A 21885-nucleotide genomic window follows, 5' to 3' on the forward strand; every position below is an offset into this window, starting at 1 on the left:
CAGTTTGTTGTAAGGGCAGATCGTCTGAGTGTCAGGAAAAAAAAAAAAAAAAAACATTTAAAAATTAAGTTTCCTAAACACAGAAGCCCAGGTCTGTTTTAAAGCATCCACCTGTGCTACTGAAACGTGTGATGATGTCTCAGCGCCTGATTTTTCTTGCCAATAAGGCAGAAAACTATCGCCAGTGAATTTCGTATCCACCCATGTATTCATTAATCTCTCCAAATCATCTCACCGAAGACTCTTCTCTTTCTTCCTCAGCCCTGGTGGCTCAGCATTTCAACAGAGCCCGGATCGCACTCCGCTTGCAAGTTGCATCTGGGCACGAGCCTGTTGGTTCCGTTCTGTCCAACGGCTTCCAGCTGCCCTCCTAACCCCGCACAGATGTGTCACAAGCCGCGCTCCGCTCTTGGAGGGTGGACGGAGCAAGCAGGGCAAATCCATCACCCAACAACTTACAGCACAAGACCTGTGGAAGGTGAGTCACTGACACCATACCCCGTATGCAAAGCAAGTACGTGACACGCTGTACGTTCTCGCCAGCCTCAGTCCTTATATTGAAAATTTTAGACATTTGCAGAAAATATCGTCCGCCCTCTATCCACCTTTTCCACTTCATTGAACCTCTCAAAGTCTCTGGCATTACCTTTCTCTCACACCATTACCTCCAGTACAAATGAGCTACTTCGGAGGTTCCTGCTTCTCATCTTCCCAGAAATATTCCATTTTCTCTCTGTGCCTCAAGACCCCCAGCCTTTTTAAACCCCTCTGAAGCTCCCTCTGCTAAGAGACATAATGCGACCTATTGTGTTATATTACGTGAGGTAGATAATTTCAGGGAGCATTTTCTAGCCCTTTCTGGACAAAGTCAGGGCAACAAAACAAAATTTGCTAGCAAAGAGGTCCGAAAAAGCAGTGGATAAGTAAATGCAAATTGCTAGGGATGTGGGGATCCATTTCTCTTATTAGCATGCCTGCTTTTGATTGACAGAATTGGACTTTGAAAGTAGCAAAATTCTAAGCTGGCTCCATTTGGCCTTATAAGAAAATATATAATATTTGCCGTTCTTCGAAGAAAACAAAACGAAAAATAATGCCATACCAATGCCTCAGTGACTCAACACATGAGGTAGAGTTTCCTTTGTCCGTCATGCATGCTAAAACTCTCCAGGGTTTCTTTCTGTCCTGGTGTTACTGCCGGAGATGTAAGATCACAGGCACAAGGTTGAAAGGGACTGGAGACGTCTCATCCAAACACTTCACTTCGAATATTATTGTTATCTCTATGTCACATATAATTTTCACAAAGGCTTAGAGATGTTTCAAAGCAAGACGGGCTGGGTCTTGCCTCAATCCGCATCGCTAGTTTGTGCTTGAGCTGAAATGTGAACACTAGCCTATAGCTAGTGCTTTTTAGACACTTTACTATCTAGTTATTTGATCTGTAAATGTGTGTGCATGTACACACACACACACACACACACACTCTTCACATTTGTCCTCTTTAGTAACCAAAAGGTACTGTGCATTATTTTCTGTTTTGCCCATCGTATTGACAATAGTTAAACATAAAATCCAGAGTTACAAGTTATAGAGATACTTGAATTCTTACACATTGCTAGTGGTACATTTGAGTTGTGAAAAAGAGTGACAATATATCAAATATGCAAAGAATACTATTACAGCCCTTTGCCTATTTTAGCAGGTCCAGGCAGAAAATAGATGACTCACTCAAAGGGTATAAAGGAAGAGAGACAAATGAACGTGCTACTTATGGGGCCATGGTCTGGGGGACGAGAACCAAAGCATGGTAAAACATTTATTTAGAGACTAGCAGCACGGGGGAGGCATTCCTACCTCTGCCACAAAGAGGGTGAGTCCGTCACTGAAGAGACCCAACCGTGAAGGAAAAGGGAAAGAGAATACACCACGGAACTCAGTCACTGCCAGACCTGGGTCCAGTGAGTAGGAGGCAGAGATAAATGTCCCGATTTCTCTCTTCTCCTGCCAGGCCAGTGCCTCCCACTGGACAAAACCAACGGAAAGCCAGAGTCCCAAGTGATGAGGCTTATGACTGTGACTCTCCCTGGGCACCATACGTGACAGGGAAGGACAGCAGATGGATCATAGGAAAATAAGAAGCAGAGAATAAACACATTTGCCGAGCCACTTCTGAACAAATAAGCTGAACTTTGTGCAAAGTGTGTTGGCACGAAAATGTTAATTGCAGTATAATTGGCAAATGCCAATATAGGAAATGACATAATCAGCAGTAAGATATTAGACAAGTCAATTCTGTATGTGACCTATAAGTTTTCCATTGAGAATTAGGGTATGACTTTAAAGGTATGCTATAAAGAGTGTTTGTTGAAATGGGCATATTCATACAATGTTAAAACGAGAAGCCTATAAAACATATACATGTTTTATTTATGCATACCTACGTGTGACTAGGAATGTATAACTACATACTTTTATTGATGCTTGTATTACAACTAAACTGATTTGTCAGACCTAAAATGAAGAATTTATATTAGATTGGAATTAGGTTAAACCAATCTGTAAGAGAGTGACATTCTTTCTTAAGGAATTTTAAATATTATGTATTGTCTTTCAAATTCAACTAGAATCATAGGGCAGAGTTGGGGTAGAGCCTTTGTATTGGAGTGGATGTGACATTATGATTTCACGAACATTGAATAGATGTTTTTCATGTAAGAACGAATTTAAAGCTATTAAGATAAACAGGGTACAGATGTCCTCTAGGTCAAAGTCAGCTGGTAGGGAACCATTTGGCTAATAATCCCAGGTTTTAGGTATCGTTGAGCTTAGAAAACAGGGTATTAAAAAAGCATATTGTTGACTATTGTCAAATACAATCAATTAAAACAATTGGCCGTCTTGCAATCCAGATTTATGATTATTCATCATTTTAATATATTGGCACCTGTAGCTTCTGATTTTTGTGTGCCCTGTTTTCCCTATTTGTATAAGTTGTAGTTGAAAAACATATTGTGACTTTTTTCAGCTGATAACCATAACTAAACTAGTAGGATACTAGGTGACTAGGCACTGAAAAATAAACACATTCTCTACAACGTAATGTCATCATAGAAGGACCCTAGAACATTCCATTACTTAAATACCCAGATCTCCTCGTATATAGATAGATGTTTATTCTCCAGGGATCAATTTCTTTGGTGTAAACCTTCATCTGGATTTAACAATAAGAAATGTGTGAAACATATTATTTTGGCTAGCCTAAGAAAGTAGACTTACTATATTACTTCATATCATCTTGATTGATAGGACATGTGACTATTTCTGTCTAGGACAAATGATAATTTTGTTCAGGTAAAAAGCAAAAAGGTAAAAGGGCCATTGTTGAAAAGAAAACAAACAGCAAAAAATATCAAACTGTACTCTAACAATATTGGAAAATTATGAGACACAGACCCCAAATTCTAAGCTCTCAGATAAATCAAACAAAACTATGTGGCTGTCATACCCAAAAAGGATTACCGTAGAGGGAAAGAAAAATGACATAAAAACATAAATAATGACCCAATGGTGGTATGTGGAAGTCAACAAAGGATAACAGGCTAAGCACATGCTGAAAGTTTGACAAATTTTTAAAAATGAAAACAAAGAAAACTTAGAAAGAACAGCAAAATAAATAACAACAAAAACCATAGTGTTTGCTGGGAGAAATTTTTCTGGGAGAAAAAGTTTCTGGGAGAAATTTTATTTTTTGTCATTCACCTTCTATCATTGCTGCTTCCCCGGAATACTCTCACAATAACTGGAATTAACTGATACCTGCAAGTAACTCGCTTCTCCTAGCAATGCCCCAATGACAACCTCCATTCACAAACAGCCAAGACACGGATTCTGGATCGTTTTCTTAAATGGTTACATAATGTTCTAATCGATTCAAAGATTAGAATATCACACGCACGTTTTGAAAATCGGAGTCCTGTGAACAAAGCTCTGTGTTATACAATGAAATACTCTTTCTCTCTCTCTCCGTGCCTCACTTCTTTCTTCCCTCCCTCCCTCTCCTCATTCTTTCTCAAATTATCATAAGTCTAATTAATACTGCCTATTGTGTTTTTTATTTCCTCCTCTTTCAGGGCGGGGAAATTTCAGTCAACACTTGTATATGATTTTTCATTTATGATAAACAGTTCAGTTGATCTTTATTTGCAAGTGGTCTTCAATTAGTTATCCATACCTGACAAAAGATGATCAATTTATTTAACATAGGTGGAAACTTAAAGATCCCTTAAGACGATAAACCAATATATCCTAATCATTTGCCCGTTAGACTTTTTAATGCAAACTTTTCCTCGTTTGCTGTATGGCAGTTTCAGAAGGCAATGTACAGCCAAGCCCGTAGCCTCTGGAGCCCAATTGCCTAGAGTTGTACATCCAGGCTCTGCAACTTACTGGATATCACTGACCTTGAGCAAATTAACCTGTCGGTTCCTCAGTTTCTTCTGTATAATGGGGATAATAAGGTAGTTGTTGTAAAACTAAAATGAGCTAATATTGGTAAAGTTTTAGAATGGTTCCTGGCATTTAGGAAGTGCTATATGTATCTGCTAAATAATGAATCAAAAACCTTATTAACTTCATGGAATTTAGCTAGGTAATGAACCAGCTTCTGACCAACCAAAATAGATACCGCTAATTATGCTGAGTTTTAGGTCTAAGGTTGAAACAATGAAAAAAATATGCTTGCTAATGAGAGTATATTGAGAGTCACATCACTGAAATAATGACCTTCCTTCCAGTCTTCAAAAACTCTTGAAGTGGTTGCACATACGAATAAAAATAGCCATTTTTGCAGACCTTTAATAAACGTTTTCTTCCTTTCCAATCAGTTTAACTGAAAACTAGTTGAGAGATTTAAATAGCAAGAGGTCTGATTTTTGGTTCTAATGTTTCGGAGGCACATACCTACAAGAAGATTTAAGTTTTAATGCAAACCCCCATATCATCATGATCAGAAACAAGTCAACCCCAGTAGGTAAAACACTTCTTTAAACACACAATTTTTTAATACTTTCTGAAAGAAAGAGAATATAGAGAATACAACTCACTAAAATAATGACCCCATATCAATATAGCACCTTCACTCTAATGTAAATGGAAACTATAAAAAAGTAATTTATAATAAATGATAGGCAATTCTATTCATTAATACTCAAGCACCCCGAGATTGGAAAACATTATGCAGTTTGCAGAACCTTAGCTATATTCAGAGTCACCACGTTTGTGTGAATTACACATGTAGTGAAGACAGAGATCCTACTGTCAGAGATCTATTAGTCCCATAAGTGGTGTTCCCATGAGTCGCATGATTTTCTGAAATGATGTATGATGTTAAGTTCTTGAGGAAGAAGACAAACTGGAATTTTCTCTCAATTCACACAGGTTGTGTTTCTGGACAAGTGAGAGTATTTGAAAAGTGTACAGAAAATTCTTTGAATTTATTGTAAAACTAACTTGGACTCTAGACTCAATAATTAGAAACCAACGTCCAACTATAAATGCACAATTCATGGTGCCTAGCGTGGTTCATTCAATAAGTGCAGAAACCCTCTACAATATTATGACCACCAAAGAGCACTTCAGTGTTCCAAAATTCTCCCTCGAGGCAGTATCTCTGTTACTGGGAACCACTGTTCTAGACTCTGGGACTTCAGAAAAGATGTAAAGGTTTTACTGAAATATGTGAAGTGAATAAAAATGAAGTTATATAGATGATGCATTTTCACAATGCCAAAGTACTCAGTTTTTAAGTGCTGACTTTAAAAAGGGTCTATATTGGAAATATAAAGAGGGAACAGTTGATTGTTGAACCTGAGAATAGTTGCACTTTTTGAAGGAAGGAACTTGATACTGATCCGTCTTTAAAGATGATTACCATTGGGTAAAAGGATTCTTTCTACGTGTTACTGGGGCTCTAGATTGGACTCCAGAGTGCAAATGGGTTGACTTCATTTCCATATTTCTATACTAGCAGTCTGGTGCAATCTATAACAAAGACCAGCTTCACTGAACACTTAACCAGATATGACGTATTGCAGGAAAGGCAATGGAGCTTCTGACCGTGGATGCCATGCCTGACTACTCAACTAAGTGACACAGCCTAGTTCTTGTTTCATTCGATTCTCATCCTTATACATCAAGAGGAACAGGAAAGGTGGAAAGAGAATTCAAAGAAACTGTCTTTAAGACTCGGGATCGAACTTGTGTAATTCTTTACCTACACTGAATGCAGGTAGAAAACTTTCTCCCACATTCGTCTGCTACAGCTGCCAAAACAAAGCACCATAGATTTGTCAGTGTAAAAGACAGAAATGTAATTCGTCACAGTCCTGAAGGCCAGGTGCGCCAGATGTCTGAGATCAACGTTGACAGGGTTTGTGTCTTCTGACTACTGCCTTCTGGGCTTGTAGGTGGCCACCTTCTCCCAAGGTCTTCATGTGGTCTTTTTCTGGACCTTCCTGTAGCCAACTTTCCTCTTCTTAAAAGAACATCAGTTGTGTTGGATTAGGGCCCACCCTTGTGACCTCACTTGAAGCTAATTAAAACTTTAATTAAATTAAGGTTAATTCTTTAAAGACCTTGTGTCTCGGTACAGTCACATTTTAAGGGTTGGGGTTAGGACTTAGACATATGAACTTTGGGGGGATGCAATTCAACCCATAGCACTACCTACTTATGGTTGCTATAAAATATCACTAGGGAGCCTAATTGGAACCAAGAGACTGAATAAGCACAATTCTCCAACAACACTCCAACGCTCCCTAGAAAGGCAAATGTGTTCTACTCTGAGATCCCCTGTTACTTCTTACCCTGCAACCTGAACGCTGACTCCTATGACCCATGGTTATCTTTCTCTGGGCTCAGAAATAGACCAAGTCTGAAGAGATAAATGGGTGGAGCAGGGCATTTAGGGTGACATCTCCCCTCTCCACCTGGATGCATCTCCACCATTTTTAAAAAATTCATGCTAACGTTCACATGGTGTGTCAGGAAATAAACAAGGAGGCTGCCTTTTCTTATTTGCACTGTCCATGTGCACACTTGGGGCTGGTGGAGAGATGTCACCCTGAAAGCGCTGGTGAAGGCAGCTTGTTTGTTCGTTGCTGAAGCACAGAAAGATTAGCAGGAGTTAAAGAACAGCAAGGGTGTATTCAGGTGAAGGTGAGAGAAGAAAGTTAATAAAACAGAGCTCATGAATATTGAAATAACCTGAAAATAAATTAAATAAATTCAATTCATTCTATCTCAGCTTTGAAAACTCTTACTGTTCTTAATTTTTGTAACATAGAACCTTCTGGTTTTCTCCCTAGCCATTGGCCACTCTGTCTCAATCACCCATGCTTCCTCATACTGCCCAGTTTAGCTTTGAAATATTGGGGTGCTCGAAGACTCTATTCTTACATGCCTTCCTTTTTCAATCTTCACATTCTTCTCAGGTAATTTTGTATAATTTATGTCCAGACCCGATTTCTACCTGAAACCCCAGGCCAGATGTTTATCTACCGACATCCAAACTTGAATTTCTCCTGGGCATTACAAATTTTAATATCCCGAAAGAGAATAATTGTCTTCACTACAAATCTTCTGCTCGAGCCCTCCTCATTTCAGTAAATGGTGTCATTAGGCATCCAGTCACTTAATAAAAAATTTAAAATAAATACATAAATGCATAAAAATAGAAGGCATACTTGATTTCCTCTTTCATTAGTAGATCCAATGACCTTAACTTCAAAATCTCATCCAAAACATCCATTTCTCCCCATCTCCATTAGGATTATGGCAGTTCAAGCTATCATTACCTTGCCTGACGTGACAATAGCTTTCTAATTGACTTGCCTTCCTCCTATTCTGGCAACTCTATCTGGCTCCTATCTCTCTTGAACACCTCATTACTTACTCTTCTCTGGCTCACTCCTTGGTCTCTAATCAAATTGAGCTACTGCACCACAATTATACGATACACGTTCCCAGTTTAGAGCCTTGTAAAAGCTATTCCCTTCACACACAGAGAAAGAAAGAAAGAAGAAAGAAAGAAAGAAAGAAAGAAAGAAGAAAGAAAGAAAGAAATGCCTTTCTTTCCCATCTTCATATGATTAATTCCTTCTTGTTCTTTGAGTCTCAGCTTAAAGAAAAAAAAAACTTCCAGAAGAAGTCCTTATTAATCTATTAAATCTATGGTAGCCCATCAGACTCTGAATGATATTAATATTAATTTTATGCAATCATTTAGGAGGGTATTTATGAATAATATTTCATCCCATCCCATTATGATGTAACACCTAGGAGATAGGCATCTTAATGGTTCTGTCCATTGCTCTTTATACTCAATACTTCAAACAATGCCTAACTCATGGAAGGAAGTCACTAAATATTTGTGGAGTGAAATGAATGAATGAATGGATCTTTGTATGAGATATTTGCATCACTTACTTCATCTGATATTGTTTTCTCCAAACAGCTGAATGAAAATGAAAGTAGTGTTTCAAAACTGAAATGAGTTATTTAAATGTTATGAACTTGGAAATGCTCTGTAAATATTTTTGTTGGAAAAAAGAAACCATCTCGATGTTGCCAGTTCTTAAAAAGCCCAGATACTATATTTACTGGTTCAAAGAAGTGCCAGTTCTCTTAGTCTCACTCTTCTATTTAATAAATCTTATTTTCTAAATTATAAAATTATTTTTCTCCGCATTACTTAAATTTATTTTTGTTTCAAATGTAAATAATGCAATATAAATATTTTTATTTTTTCTGGTAGGGAGGGCTGTTATGGTAGAGATTATTCTTTGGCAAGACAGAAGAAATAGAATTTGACAGAATAGTGGATTAATGATGCATCTGAGGCATTATTTTCTTTCCTTGATGTTTTGAAATATCCATGTTCTTTAGTCAGCTTTCCTGTTGGAGCAAAGGAAGAGTTACCTCTACTTTTTTTTCTCTAAAGCCAGTCTTCTCACTTTGCTCTTCATCTCTTAATCTGCCCTCTATAAGACTATGAACCATAAATTGCTTTTATATATATATATATATATATATATATATATATATATATATATTTTTTTTTTTTAATTTAAATTTATTTTCTTCCTCTGATTCCTTCCCTAAGGAGTGCTAGGCAAAACTAATAATCTGGGGATTGATTTAAATACTAATATCTTGGAAACCCTTCCTCTCATGTTTTAATAAATGTTACATTAAAGTCAACTGATCACTCTGTAGTCACAGAACTACGTGAAAAATAAAGTAGCACAAAGGTTAAGGTAATATTTGGATTTGATGTCTTTATTAATATTTACATTAATATTGTCATTTTTGGGAATCCACAGTAACCAGTTTTAAAGTACTTTTTCCTTCACCCAGTTTTCGTCCATTGGTTTCATGTACTTGATGTTACAGACACCATGGAATATGAACTAATGCTCTGAATTCAGGAATTGAGGTTTCAAGACTTAGACCTTTACAAACTGTTTGATGTTCTGATGATATTCTGTTGACATGGTTTTGTTTTCTGTTTCTATTATTGAGGTTTATTCAAAAATGAGAGCTGGAATATGGTCATCTTCTTTACATTTCTTTGTGCTTCAAGCAATTGGACAATGAGGAAAGGCTAAAGGTAATCATTCAGAAAACTGTCTTCAGCAGAAATAAGTAAGCAAAGGGTATTTGCTAGCTGAGATCATCTGGGTAGCTTTCTTCTTCATTTTTCTTAGAGAAACTAAAATATCTATGTTGGGGTTATTTTTTTTTCTGAAAATAAGGATCATATGCTGTCTGATATTTGAACTCAAATAAAGGAGAAACGTTATTTAATTTCTCTGTATATTATTTCCAGAGTAGTCTTGGGAAGCCAGTTTGTTAATTATCATAAAACAATTTTTTCAGGTCTTGAGTAATCTTCAAATGCAGTGATCAGAGAAATAGAATTCAGTTGAGCAACTAAAATTTGCTAAATGAATGAATGAGAATGCTTTACTCGGAGAGATTTACACAGAATTGATCTGTGAGGTAGATGCTTGAACTAAATATTTATTATAAAAGGTCCTCACCGAATCGTTAAGGGAAATTCTACTGCATTACTGATTTCCACCACCAAAGGCAGTAAAGTTTGACTCGGGTTTGAAACTGGAGTTTAGTTTTAGTTTTATGAAATCTCATTTTCAAATGGGCATTTTGGAAACATTCTGGCTAGAAGTCTTATGAACTATATAAAAGTATGGATTTTTGTGTATCTGTTTTATTATAAGGTTCAAATCCCAATTCCTAGTTTTGGTGACTCCTACTCAAGTGGGGATGGTGGCCAGTGCCATTTTCCTAGGACACACCTACTGTGTGCAACTTTTCTTTTTTACTCATTTCTCCATTTGCCCTAATTTGGCTCTCTGTGAGTCATAAATTCTGAGCAAATTCTGATAAAGGATGTCAAGTTAGATGAGGAGGAAAGGACGGAACTGATTATGCTGTTTGATGCAATGATGGTGATTTGGGAACAAACGTTGGGAGAAGGATCATAGGCCACAGACTAGTTTCGTACAACAACGTTGGATCTTTTCAAATACATTTGTGATGTCGCCAGGTATCTTGTGACTAGTTCAGTTTGATTTTCTATATGCTCAGCCTCCTCTTTAAGGAGGCACTGGACAGTCATCAGAGTTGACTATCTTGGCCAAGTGGATCATTTTAAGGTGAAGTTGACTATCTTAGGGTGAGGTTACCTTATGAGTTTTCCTATCAGAAGACCAATCTTAAGAAGGAAAACAGGGGTGCCTGGGTAGCTCAGTTCGTTGAGCTTTTGACTCTTGCTTTCCACTCAGGTCATGAGCTCACGGGTGTGAGATGGAGCCTTGCATCTGTGCTGAGGGTGGAGACTGCTTGAGATTCTCTCTCTCTCCTTCAGCCCGTCTCCCTCACTTGCACTCTGTCTTTCTCAAATTAAAAACATGAAATTACCTCAGGAAATAGGTTTTTTAGCTAACTTATTCCATTGATTCCCAAAATGGAAATCTGTAAGTGATTTTTATTCTCCCCTGGCAATTTCAGAATGAGGAACAAAAAGGTGTAGAACCTTCTAAGAAATGAAAATGCAGACAGGTAAGTCCATAACCTTTGTAGTAACAACCAATTATTAGCCTAATGTCAGCGACTGGAACTTAAACACACAAGCATTGTCTTCTCTATTTGTCACTTATGAAAATGATATAAATGGAAAATATGAAAGCTGGCATACCTATGATATGACTTGAAGTTACCTATGAAGGAGATAGAATCTTCCCCAACCATCTACAAGCATGGTTCCAAAGGATTACAAGCAGAGACAACACTAAATAGTCAAGTAATTGTTTTCTACTATCTAGTACTACTTTTTGGCCCCTGGAATTGTATCACTCTGACAAAAAAAGAAGAAAAAAACACCACACAGAACGATGACATAAATTAAAAGATAGGTCTCTCCTGAAGATCATCCACTTGTGGACATTTTGACCCTCAGACACAACCTCACTTCCATTAGGTCTCTTAAGGGACTGGAGATTTGCCTTTGGGATGGTAAGAAAGTTCAGTTCCAACTTGCTGTGTGGGTACTTAGGTATTCCTGAAGGGAAGATCAGGAAAAACAAATTTAAAAGAATGTCACACTAACTTTGAAATCAGAAGAATTTTCAGCTCACACCCTCAATTACAGCATATGCAACTAAAATGAAGGACTGCATTATCAAATTCATGAGTTTTCAAAGAAGGATTCATTTATGCCACCCTACTCAACGTACTAAAACAGGTATGTGTGCTAATATACATTAGAAATATTGTTAAACAAGATATAAATGGAAAAACTATCTTTCCTCTCTCCTCCTCATTCCTGACTAAATACTAATCAAGCAGAGAGTTCAATAGACCAAGAGATCATTAATTACTATATTATCATATAAGCTATCTCGAGTATCATTAAATTATAGTACCACCGATATTTGAATGTTAGCTGAATTGATATAATAGAACTTTAATATTTATATATTTAAATAAAACACATTTTTAAAAGAAGAATTAACCATGTCTAAACTGAGGCATGTAGTTAAAGCCATCTCTAAAATTCATTTTTAAATCATCACCTGGAACAAACTGAAATAGAATTTAGTCTTGGTTTTATGTAGGTAATATCGAAGACAACCATGGGTTCCATAATTTTCTTCAACTCTGAGTACGCTCAAGAGGCCTTATCATTTCCTGGTGCTGGATGAGGCATGGCATCCTTATAGGAATTTAGGGAAACTCTGAACCGTGGAACCTAGCTTTAGATGTTTTGGCAGTAACTGTGCAAACTAGCATAACCTGTTTAGACTGTAATTATCACTTCCAAGCCTGCTACATCCAATACCTTCACCACTGCAAATTGAGGACGTAAATAAATTGCAGAGAGATTTAAATCAATCCAGCTTCCTGGATTGATTCCTGGACCAGCTTCCTGGACCAATGAGTGTTTCTGTCCTTCTGTCTGTCTGTTTGTTTGGTCTTGAAATGCCCAGATCCCCCAGTACAAAATGTCCTGGTTCCTGGATTATGTTCCCTGGTCTAACCTGGCTGCTAGTTCTATCTCATACTTGGACTGGGTTTCGGATGCTACCTGACGTCATTCAACGTCGTCGGTAGGCCTGGTATCATCAAACACTAGTGAGAAGAAATTGGGGAATGAAAGTCCAAGAAGCACCTAAGGAAAACTTGGAGGACCTTCAATTTGGGATATTCAACACACAGGCATCATGTGTTATTACAGCATGGAAGGAAGTAATTTCATGTGGAAACCATCTCCCAAATCAGGTTAAGTGTTTATAATTTATACGCCACACGGCAAGTTTTCTTAACCTCAACGTATTGTTGATGTTGTCGCCGCTACTGAAAAGTTGTCTGTTGCGTTGCACATGGTCCCCCTATTATTGTGTACTCGCCAATCTGCTAAGTGTCTAGAAAGAAGAAACTGGTACCATCCAAGATCATTCTAGACTCTGTGCCACAGAAAAGAGTTCATTCTTATCTGGGAAGAGGGTGAAGCCCTCTGGCTTGAGTATATGGTTCTTCCTTCTGTGCTTCTGAAAAGATTCTTTGTGGAAAGATTTTTCTCTCCTTCCGGCAACGGAAGATGCTGTAGTAGATTTTGGTCCAGAAAGATCTCAAGGACGAGAAAAAAACTTTGACCAACCCAGTGGGGGCGGGGGGTGAAACAGCAGTCTGCAAATTCTTCTAGTTGAACTGATTTCTTTCACATTTCCTTGGGCCATTGCCACCTTAACTGAATTTTCCTCGTTATTCTATTCGTCTCTGTCCAGCCTATACTTGTGAAAATTTCTTCTTTTGACCCCTCTCTCTCCTCAAACTATTGCCTTAGAAAATGGGTCCCCATTGTTCCTAAGGAAAATCCATCCCTCTATACCTATTTTCTAGTCTTAATAGGGTAGTGTCCCCATAATGCTTGGGATTACTGAAAGCAACAAAGTTCTAGTCTTTTAATTGAAGTAAAGATACTTTTCTAAATCTTAGAAAAGGCTCTGATGTTGGCAGATACGTACTTCAGTTCACACGTCCCACATCTTGCCTTGTACTTCTATAGGCCTTCTTCAGAATCCTCTCAAATTCCAAAGAAATTTCTAAAATTGTATTTCAACATGCATTTTATTATTTCCCACAGGTTTAGTGCCAATTAATAAATTCCTCTTCTTTACATTCAATTTCAAATATTTTTTGATAGAAGGTTTTTTTTTTTTTTTTTTTAATACAGACATTTTTGAATGATTTTGAAATGTGAATGTATTGAGGCATGTACTTGAAATTTTGGAACTTCAGTTTGAAATTTTGAGGGGTGCCTGGGCGGCTCAGTTGGGTAAATGTCTGATCAGGTTCATGATCTTGCGGTTCGTGGGTTTGAGCCCCGCATGGGGCTCTGTGCTGACAGCTCAGGGCCTGGAGCCCGCTTCAGATTCTGTGTCTCCCTCTCTCTCTGCCTGCCCCTATTCACGCTCTGCCTCTCTTTGTCTCTCAAAAATAAATAAACGTTAAAAATAAAATAAAATAAAATTTTGGTATATTCATTTACATCATCATGAAGAAGAATAATAATGGCACTTTCATGTGTCAGATATATCATATAAATTATTTTTAATTCTCACAATAATATAATTGCATATATATAAAACTTATTCCGATCTTATACAAGAGGGAATTAAGGTGTATGTTCACAGAGAGGACTGTACAGAGTCAATACACAGACCCCAGAGACCAGACTCAACACGCGGTCTAAATTGCTTCCTGTGTGTTCTTCTAACTTTTCCAAAATTCTATATACTTACAACACTCAGAAGCAATCCACTTAATATTGTGGATTGTTTTTGAAATTTGATTGTTCCTCGGATAAAACTTTGATTTCTTGGCATTCTTTTTGCAACCCATTTCTAACTAGTTTAATCTCTTGAATAAATAAAATTCTATTTCCAAACTCAAACAGACTTTACAAACATTAAGCTTGCTTCGAAAAGTTGCTTGAGTTCTCGAAAATCTAAAAGGCATGCATACTGCTCCCTGATTATAGTTTAGCTATTGTTCTTTCATGGAACTGGATATTTTCATATGAGTTTGCAACTAGGAATTTATAGGTATGTACTAAACTAAACTTTTCTTCTAGGTTTTTTTTTTTTTTGCCTATTTACTAGTTTCCTTGATCCTTCCATTTTTTATCTAGAATTGTGATTTGATAGAGCAACACTTAAAAGAGAAACGGTAAGCCCGTACAAATGTTAACTCAATTATAAGAGTGTTCTCCCTTCCTCTTTAAATCCAAGTATTAATAGGAAATTACTACATATTTTGATATTCAAAGCATACACATTTTATCCATATACCATATTCAGTAATTCCTTGTCCAAAGATAAATGGATAAATGGTATATTTTAGTTTTTCAAAGTTACAGCATTTCTCTGGGGACACTCATTTGAAATTATATTTTCCTTAATCTATGAGATAAATAATGGGAGATTTTTAAAAATAATCACTTTGTTAATTGTAGGTTAGATTTGTCGGAGTCAAAGCTCTGCAATGTCATGGAGAAAGGTAGTTTTTTTTTTTTTTAAAAAAAGTTTATTTATTTTGAGAGAGAGAGTGTGTGGGGGCAAGAGCAGGGAAGGGGCAGAGAGACACACACACACACACACACACACACACACACACAGAGAGAGAGAGAGAGAGAGAGAGAGACAGAGAGAGAGAGAGAGAGAGAGGGAGAAAGAGAGAATCCCAAGCAAGCTCTACACTGTCAGTGCAGAGCCTGATGCAGGGATCTAACTCACTAACCTGATCATCACCTTAGCCAAAGTCAGATGCTTAATTAACTGAGCCACCCAGGAGCCCCAGAAAAGTAGTTTTTCATTGCAGTTCTGGAAGAACAATTCTTCTGACTAATGTGGCTCAGATATATGCATGTTAGACTAAAGTTAAAAGAAAGTTGGGTTTCCAGAAAATGAAGAATGTAATAAAGATGAAGACTAGGTTCCATGTTCTGAATATTATGAATTTGTTTCACCATCGTCTTCCCAGTTTTCTGAACGATGCTTCATACATACATTGAAGACCAGTGTTTTCTAACTATACCCTTTCCATTGATGTTAAACAATATAAACATGAACTGTTTTTTAAGAAATACCTTCGGAGCGTTTAGACCAAGTAAGACTAATGGTCATGTATTTCTCTGAGACCTTTAAAATATACTGGGATTTGGGGAGTCAATTTTAGTTTATGTCCTCTTCCTCATCAGCCTTTCATACACTTAACATCTGATTATGATGTGAAGCATCTCGCTGTGCCCAGGGCCAATTAGCACTGCCGAAAGCCCAGATTCCAGGTGGATTTTCTCTATACCAGAAGCTTTCCCATTAGACTCAACCACATTCTGTTCTTCCTCACTAGAGAATGCATCCTACATAGATCCTGTACAACCAGAGAAATAAGAGCTAAATTCTTCTTGGAGTGTGCAGTCAGACTGGCAAGCGTTTCTGTTCTAGACACTTTTGTTTTTCTCAGGGAATTCACTGATTTCTGGGCACAGTTGAACAGCTTGTTTTCCAGAAGGAAATTCCAATCCAAGGACTTTACCTAGAGACACACCAGTGTTTTTCGACTTACTGAAAAGGCCTGAATTTTCTCAGTGCCCCATTCAACAGAGTTAGTCACTTCAGAGTGTCCATACATAAAACCAGAATATTTGGACTCTTTTTGCCATTTAAGTTCCAAAATGTAGAGAGGACTTTTGAGATAGTTTTCCATGCCACAGACTATTTGAAGATATCTGGAATGAGGATGATGATGATATTTTTCTATCTCTGATGATACTCATATTTGAAGAATATGTGAAGATACTAGAATAGTTACCTAGTCAACAATTACTTGAATAAATGTTAGTATCAAAGTGATGAGGACTTATTTAATCTCGTTATTCAACCACTGGCCACCAACTTTGAGGGCAAAAGTGTTCTCTCTCTTGCTCAGAGGTGAAATCCTAGTACATAGCACAATGTCCGGTTCAATAGGAGCAAATATTCAACAAGTATTTGACTAAATGAACGATGACTATATTTCTAACGAAGCAATAACTTGCTTCCAAATATGGGGTCATGTTAACATTTAGAGAAAAAGACTCCAGTGATTTCTGTTGAAGAAGAAGAGGATGTGAGTGGTGGGAAACAAGGAATGGCTATCCTTTCTGATTGTATAGAACTCCACTCCCCAAATAATGCAATGTGCCCATCTTCTTTCCCCACCATGCCTTTGTCTTCTCTGTGTCCCTTTGGTCCACTTAGTTTTACTATTCTCAAGCTTGGATTAACCTTATATCCAACCAAAGAAACGTATTTCAGACCATCATAACCTATCTTCAATTACGGTATTTGCAAATACAACCTAAGGCACGTGTTGATAATGGGTCTTTGGAACAAGGCACACCATGTTTACCAGATCTAATGGACAGCTCATGGAACTGTAGGTCCATCGGTTGGTGCAGCAGTTTCACAGGATCTTGAAGGTTAGTCAGACCAAACAGGCTTCAGTAGCTTGTACCTTCTAACTAATCGTTAGATTTATAATTGAAGTAAAAAGGAAGTTTATCTTTAATATGTGATGATGATAATGATAGATTGGATAGGGAACTTTTAGCATTAGAATCTAAGGGATGTCTGATCCTTCAACCATTAAAGTCCTATATCTTTAAGTATACTGTGAATCCCAATGTTTGTCTCTAATTACACATTGAAAACAAAGGTAGTTGCATTACAAAGCATGTGGCATCACTCATTTTCAAACGTGGCAAAGTGCATGGAAAACAGATGAAGGTAGGTTCTTAGCTCACACTGGAACGAAATAAGACTGTAGTACTCAACAACACAGTGGTGATGCAGGATGATTACATACGTGTCATTAAAATGAGGTTTGGTTTGTTTGTTTTTACTCATTAAGAGAAATGATCGCAAACTGGTCAGAATGCTTTTTGGAAGGAAAAAAAAAATCACCCTCAGGTATACTATTTTCTGTTACAAAACAATTAAATAGACACTTACTTCCAGGTCTTTTTGTTCAGTACCCTAAGAAATGGAATCAGTTTAATCTGCTTGAGATAGATACCCATTGAAAGGCATCCACTGAGATACTGAAATGGTAACACTTGCAATTGTTTCCTCTTTTATCCTTTGATTAAAACACTTAAACACCACTCTAGTGGCGTTTAGTGCAATGGTTAAAATAGACACAGCTATAAACTGACTTCTGAAAAGTTGTGTTATCTCACAATATATTCTTTTTTTTTCCCCTGTGACTGGTTTCTTTGAGCTCTTACACATGGTTGATGGCATTTCTCTCCCATAGAGGTTTTGCAAGCATTCATTGACTTTTGACAGTCTGTGGGAATTCAAATAGAAAAGGGGCATTTTGTTACCCGTAAGAATGTGTTTACTGTATCATTTTATAGGAGGATTTTACAGCATGAGTGTGCAGTGTTTTTTTCCCCTGTTAGTCATCTGTGTGTTTCTTCATTTTCCAGATTGTACAGTTCTTCCTGGGACCAAACATCCCTTTAAATCAATAAGAAACAAAGCTCTAATAAAGAATGCTGAATCAGGCCCCTCACCACCGTACTAATTATGCAGAGAGCACCCAGTGATGTTTACAGTGGACCTTTCCACGACCTGACCATAACATTAAACTCAGAGTCTATTCCAGGAGCAGGCAAGTCTCCATAAAAATTTTATTTTGAAAGGCAAATGCTTACTCACTGCCTAACACTGAAAGACGTGGTTACTCCTACTTTGCTCTCCCTAAACATCGTTAGGTAGTTAGAAGACCAATGATTCTTAAAACTGTGTCAGGAAAGTCAGGGAAAGGATTGGTTCTGCAGACAGAGAAGATTCCAAGCACTTTATGTAGACTGGATGGAAGGAAACTGTATAGAGCATCCAGTGTGGACAGGTGTAAGCTGGGGTGGGGGGGGGCGGGGCGCGGCGCAGGGAGAGCTTGAGATTTATTATTGCAATTGTCTCAACGTGAAAAGAAAATCTGGGTCCCCGTAGACATTCGTCATTCTTAGTACCTGTAATGCATCAGATGCCCCGAAGTAGTTAACCGTACGCCTGCTTCATGCATCTCAGTTCTGTGTTTGTGTCTGTTCGCGAGCGTGTTTGCCTGACTGTAGTTTTCCCGGCAGCGGCGTGTGTTTGCTGTACGTGCGCCCGTGTACGAGAATGAATTAATTACATATTGGAAACATCTGCATTAGCGGCGTCCGCAGTCCCCGCCGCTCCGGGCGGGACGTTCGGCTCCGTCCGTCACTTGGTGTTAGGACCACTCGGAAGACCTGCCGGTCGGACGCCTGATTGTGGTTCCCGGGGGGCCGGAGCTCCGGGAGCCTGTACCATCTCCATCCGAAGGGGAGGAGAGGAGGGAAAGAGAAGGCGACCGAGCGAGGGGGGTCGGTTTCCCCGCAGCTGGGTGGGTGGTGGGGGTGGTGGTGGTGGGGCCGGAGAGTGGGGGGCAGCCGGGGCCGGAGCAGGGGTCCGCGATCGCGCCGCAAATCCCCAACTTGAGCACCGCCTCCCGCCCCCCCTTCCCCGCCCCCCCCCCCCCCCCGGGGAGAGACGCGCGCCCCCTGGCTCGGCCCCCGCCCCGGCCGCTGGGCCCGGGCCCGTCGGTGCCTCCCCGCTCCGGCTTCCGATCGAAGCGAGGGCAGGGCAGGAGGGTTCTGACAGCCCGAGGGGCTCGGTAAGGAGGGGAAGGAGGAGGAGGAGGAGGAGGAGCCGGGGTGGGGACTGGAGGGGGCGAGGAGGGAGGGCTTCCCCGCCTCGCCCGCCGCCCGGCTGTGCAGGCGCTGCTGGCGGCGGCGGCGTCTCCAGCTCTCGCTCCGGCCGCCGCTGCCGCCGCTGCCGCCGCCGCCGCCGCCGCCCGGGCGCCGGGGAGATGCCGCCCCGCGCCGCGCCGCGCTGAGGCCGTGCGTGCGCCCTCCCGCCCGCCCGCCCGCGGGGCTGCGTGCTCCCCGCGCACCGGCTCTGCGCGCCAGCTCACAGGCGCCCGGGAGCCCCTCCGAGTCACGCCGCCCGGCGGCGCGGCGAGCGCTCGCCCGCAGTGGCCCCGGCGGCACCCGCGTCCCCCGGCGCGCTCCCCTCCGCTTCTGCAGCCCCCGCTCCTCGGCTCTGCCTCCGCGTCCCGTGGTGATTTTTTTTTTTTTCTTTTTTTCCTTTCCCTCCCGAGAGGGAGAGGGCGGGGTAGGTCCCCTCCTCTAGCTCCCCCCTCCCTTTCCCTCCCGGTTTGAATTTCTTCCCCCTGGCATTTCACTGGCTCCCGGCGCGCGAGGCAGAAGCCGCACGCAGGCGAGAGGAAGGCTGCGCCTCCCCCGCGGCTCCCGGCCCCGGCCGAACTGGAGCCCGCAGGGGTGCGGGGAGAAGAGGACGCAGCGGGAGGGGCCCGGCTCACGCCCGCGCCGAGGACAGCCCGCCTCCCCGGGAGAAGCCCACGGAGAGACGCACGGCGTCTCCGCAGCGAGCTCCCCGAGTCCCGCGAGCCGGCAGACGACGATGGTGGTGGCTCCGCGAGCCGGCTGCGGGGCAGCGCTGTCGCTCTGGATTGTCAGCAACCTCCTCTGCAGAGCCTGGACGGCCCCGGCCGCGTCCCGTAAGTAAGCCCCCCGCGAGCGCGCGCCGCGCTGGAGCGGTTTCGGTGCCGCATTGAGGTGCCACCCCGGGGGGTGGCAACTCCGAGGTGCCCTCGCGGCTCTGGCCCCTGGCGTGCGCGGGTGTCTCCGCCGTCACGCACTTGCGGCCACTGCAGCAGAGAAACTCCGAGCCCCGGCGCTCCCGGTGGGGGGGTGGGGAGGGGGGGGGGCGAGACGGGGCTTTGAGGCCGGTGATGCTTCTGGAAAGTTGTTCCCGGTCCGGGAGATTCGTTGGCACCTGCTGGGTTGGAGTGATGAGGGTGGATGGCAGCTTCTTAGGAGTTATTCTTCCACTTCGGTGGGCTTGTTGTGGAGGGAGTTCGTGGCATTTTTGCTTAGGTAGGTCGGTGAAAGGAAAGTGAAGACGGTGGCAAGAATAAGTTGCATATTTTTATTTATGGTTTCAACTTAAATGAGCACGGATTTGGGGGTGAGAGAGGAGCACCTTTTGAGCAGTTTGGGCACCCATGGACTTCTCTTACTCACCTTCCCCCCCCCCCCCCCCCACCCCAGCAAGTTAATGACCATATAGTACTTGCTTATTGAAATGGGAGACAGTGAATCCAGTATGGTAACTGAAATTGTTCCGATTCTTTGGCAGTTGGATGTAATACAGTCTAGGACTTGGGACAGGCAGGGCAAACCGTCAGTAATGTAGTAATGAACACATTTCTTAAGAGTTCTCAGGAAAATGATGCTGCTCAGTGTATTTACGTCTTTGTGTTTTAGCAAGCCTTTTTTTTTTTTTTTAAAGAAAAGGTTGCTCATATTTTCATGTGGTTAGCAAGAGTAGAAAAAAATAGAACTCTCCAGCCCATCTTCTGAATTGCTTTGGAAGTGCATACTGTGCATCCAGAGAGGAAATGCATGATCGCTCCTTTGGTCCAGAAAGAGTTAAACACTAGACAGATTGCCTATGAGAATCTTAGGGTAACATTCATAAGCACATAGTGCTTGTTGTTGGGAGAGAATGAGTTAATTTGTTAAGGAATACTCATGGAGACTTTCGTTTGAAAATAAGTGTTTTCCATTTAGGAAAAAAAAAAAAGTTTCGTGTTTTCCAGAATTCATTGTATGTGTAGTCCTATTCCTGTTTATGAGATCTTGGGATGCATCGATGCATCTTTACACATGTGTTAATCTTAACGTTCTTATTCCAGGATGAAAATATTAATAAGAACCATTGAAAAAAGATTTTGTAAGTTGGGCAAAAAAATCTACCTCATAATAATGTCATATGATGAATCACTATTACTGTTTTGATGCATTTTCCCAAGTATTGAATTTGCTTCTCTTTTCTTGCAAGATAGGAAGTCACTAAATGGCAGTTTGTAATGGACTTGGAAAAATATTGTATAGCGTTTTTTCAAGAGGGTTAAACCTCAAAAAAAGTGATATATTATTAATATTGTAGGCCAGTTTTATACCTTTAGACAGAAAATGAAGACCCAATGCTCAGTGTTAATATTTACATAAATATGTAACTATATACTGAGAAAACTATTCTGATGAGATTTCAGTTCCCATTTCAAGATCTGGTTATATAGAACTCACTGCCACTTTTTTTCAGAAATTCAATTCATTACGAGTTAAATTAATTACATTCA

The 21885-nt window shown here is 40.4% G+C and overlaps 1 protein-coding gene and 1 long non-coding RNA gene across 2 annotated transcripts in view; both read left to right on the forward strand.

The window, feature by feature from the left end:
• The first annotated feature begins 379 nt into the window (after nucleotides 1–379).
• On the forward strand, nucleotides 380–11145 carry LOC123607712. Its single transcript, XR_006716858.1, has 3 exons — nucleotides 380–478; nucleotides 9583–9670; nucleotides 11095–11145. It is a non-coding gene; the product is annotated as an uncharacterized LOC123607712 (long non-coding RNA).
• An 8615-nt stretch (nucleotides 11146–19760) lies between these two features.
• The window catches only part of CNTNAP2 (contactin associated protein 2), a 1977252-nt gene continuing 1975127 nt past the window's right edge, over nucleotides 19761–21885 (forward strand). The window contains exon 1 of the mRNA XM_045496029.1: nucleotides 19761–20238. Coding sequence (XP_045351985.1) covers nucleotides 20142–20238 — 97 coding nt within the window. The 5' untranslated portion in view covers nucleotides 19761–20141. The remainder of the gene's footprint in view (nucleotides 20239–21885) is intronic.

Source organism: Leopardus geoffroyi, chromosome A2 (genome assembly GCF_018350155.1).
Source record: "Leopardus geoffroyi isolate Oge1 chromosome A2, O.geoffroyi_Oge1_pat1.0, whole genome shotgun sequence".
NCBI classification, from domain to species: domain Eukaryota; kingdom Metazoa; phylum Chordata; class Mammalia; order Carnivora; family Felidae; genus Leopardus; species Leopardus geoffroyi.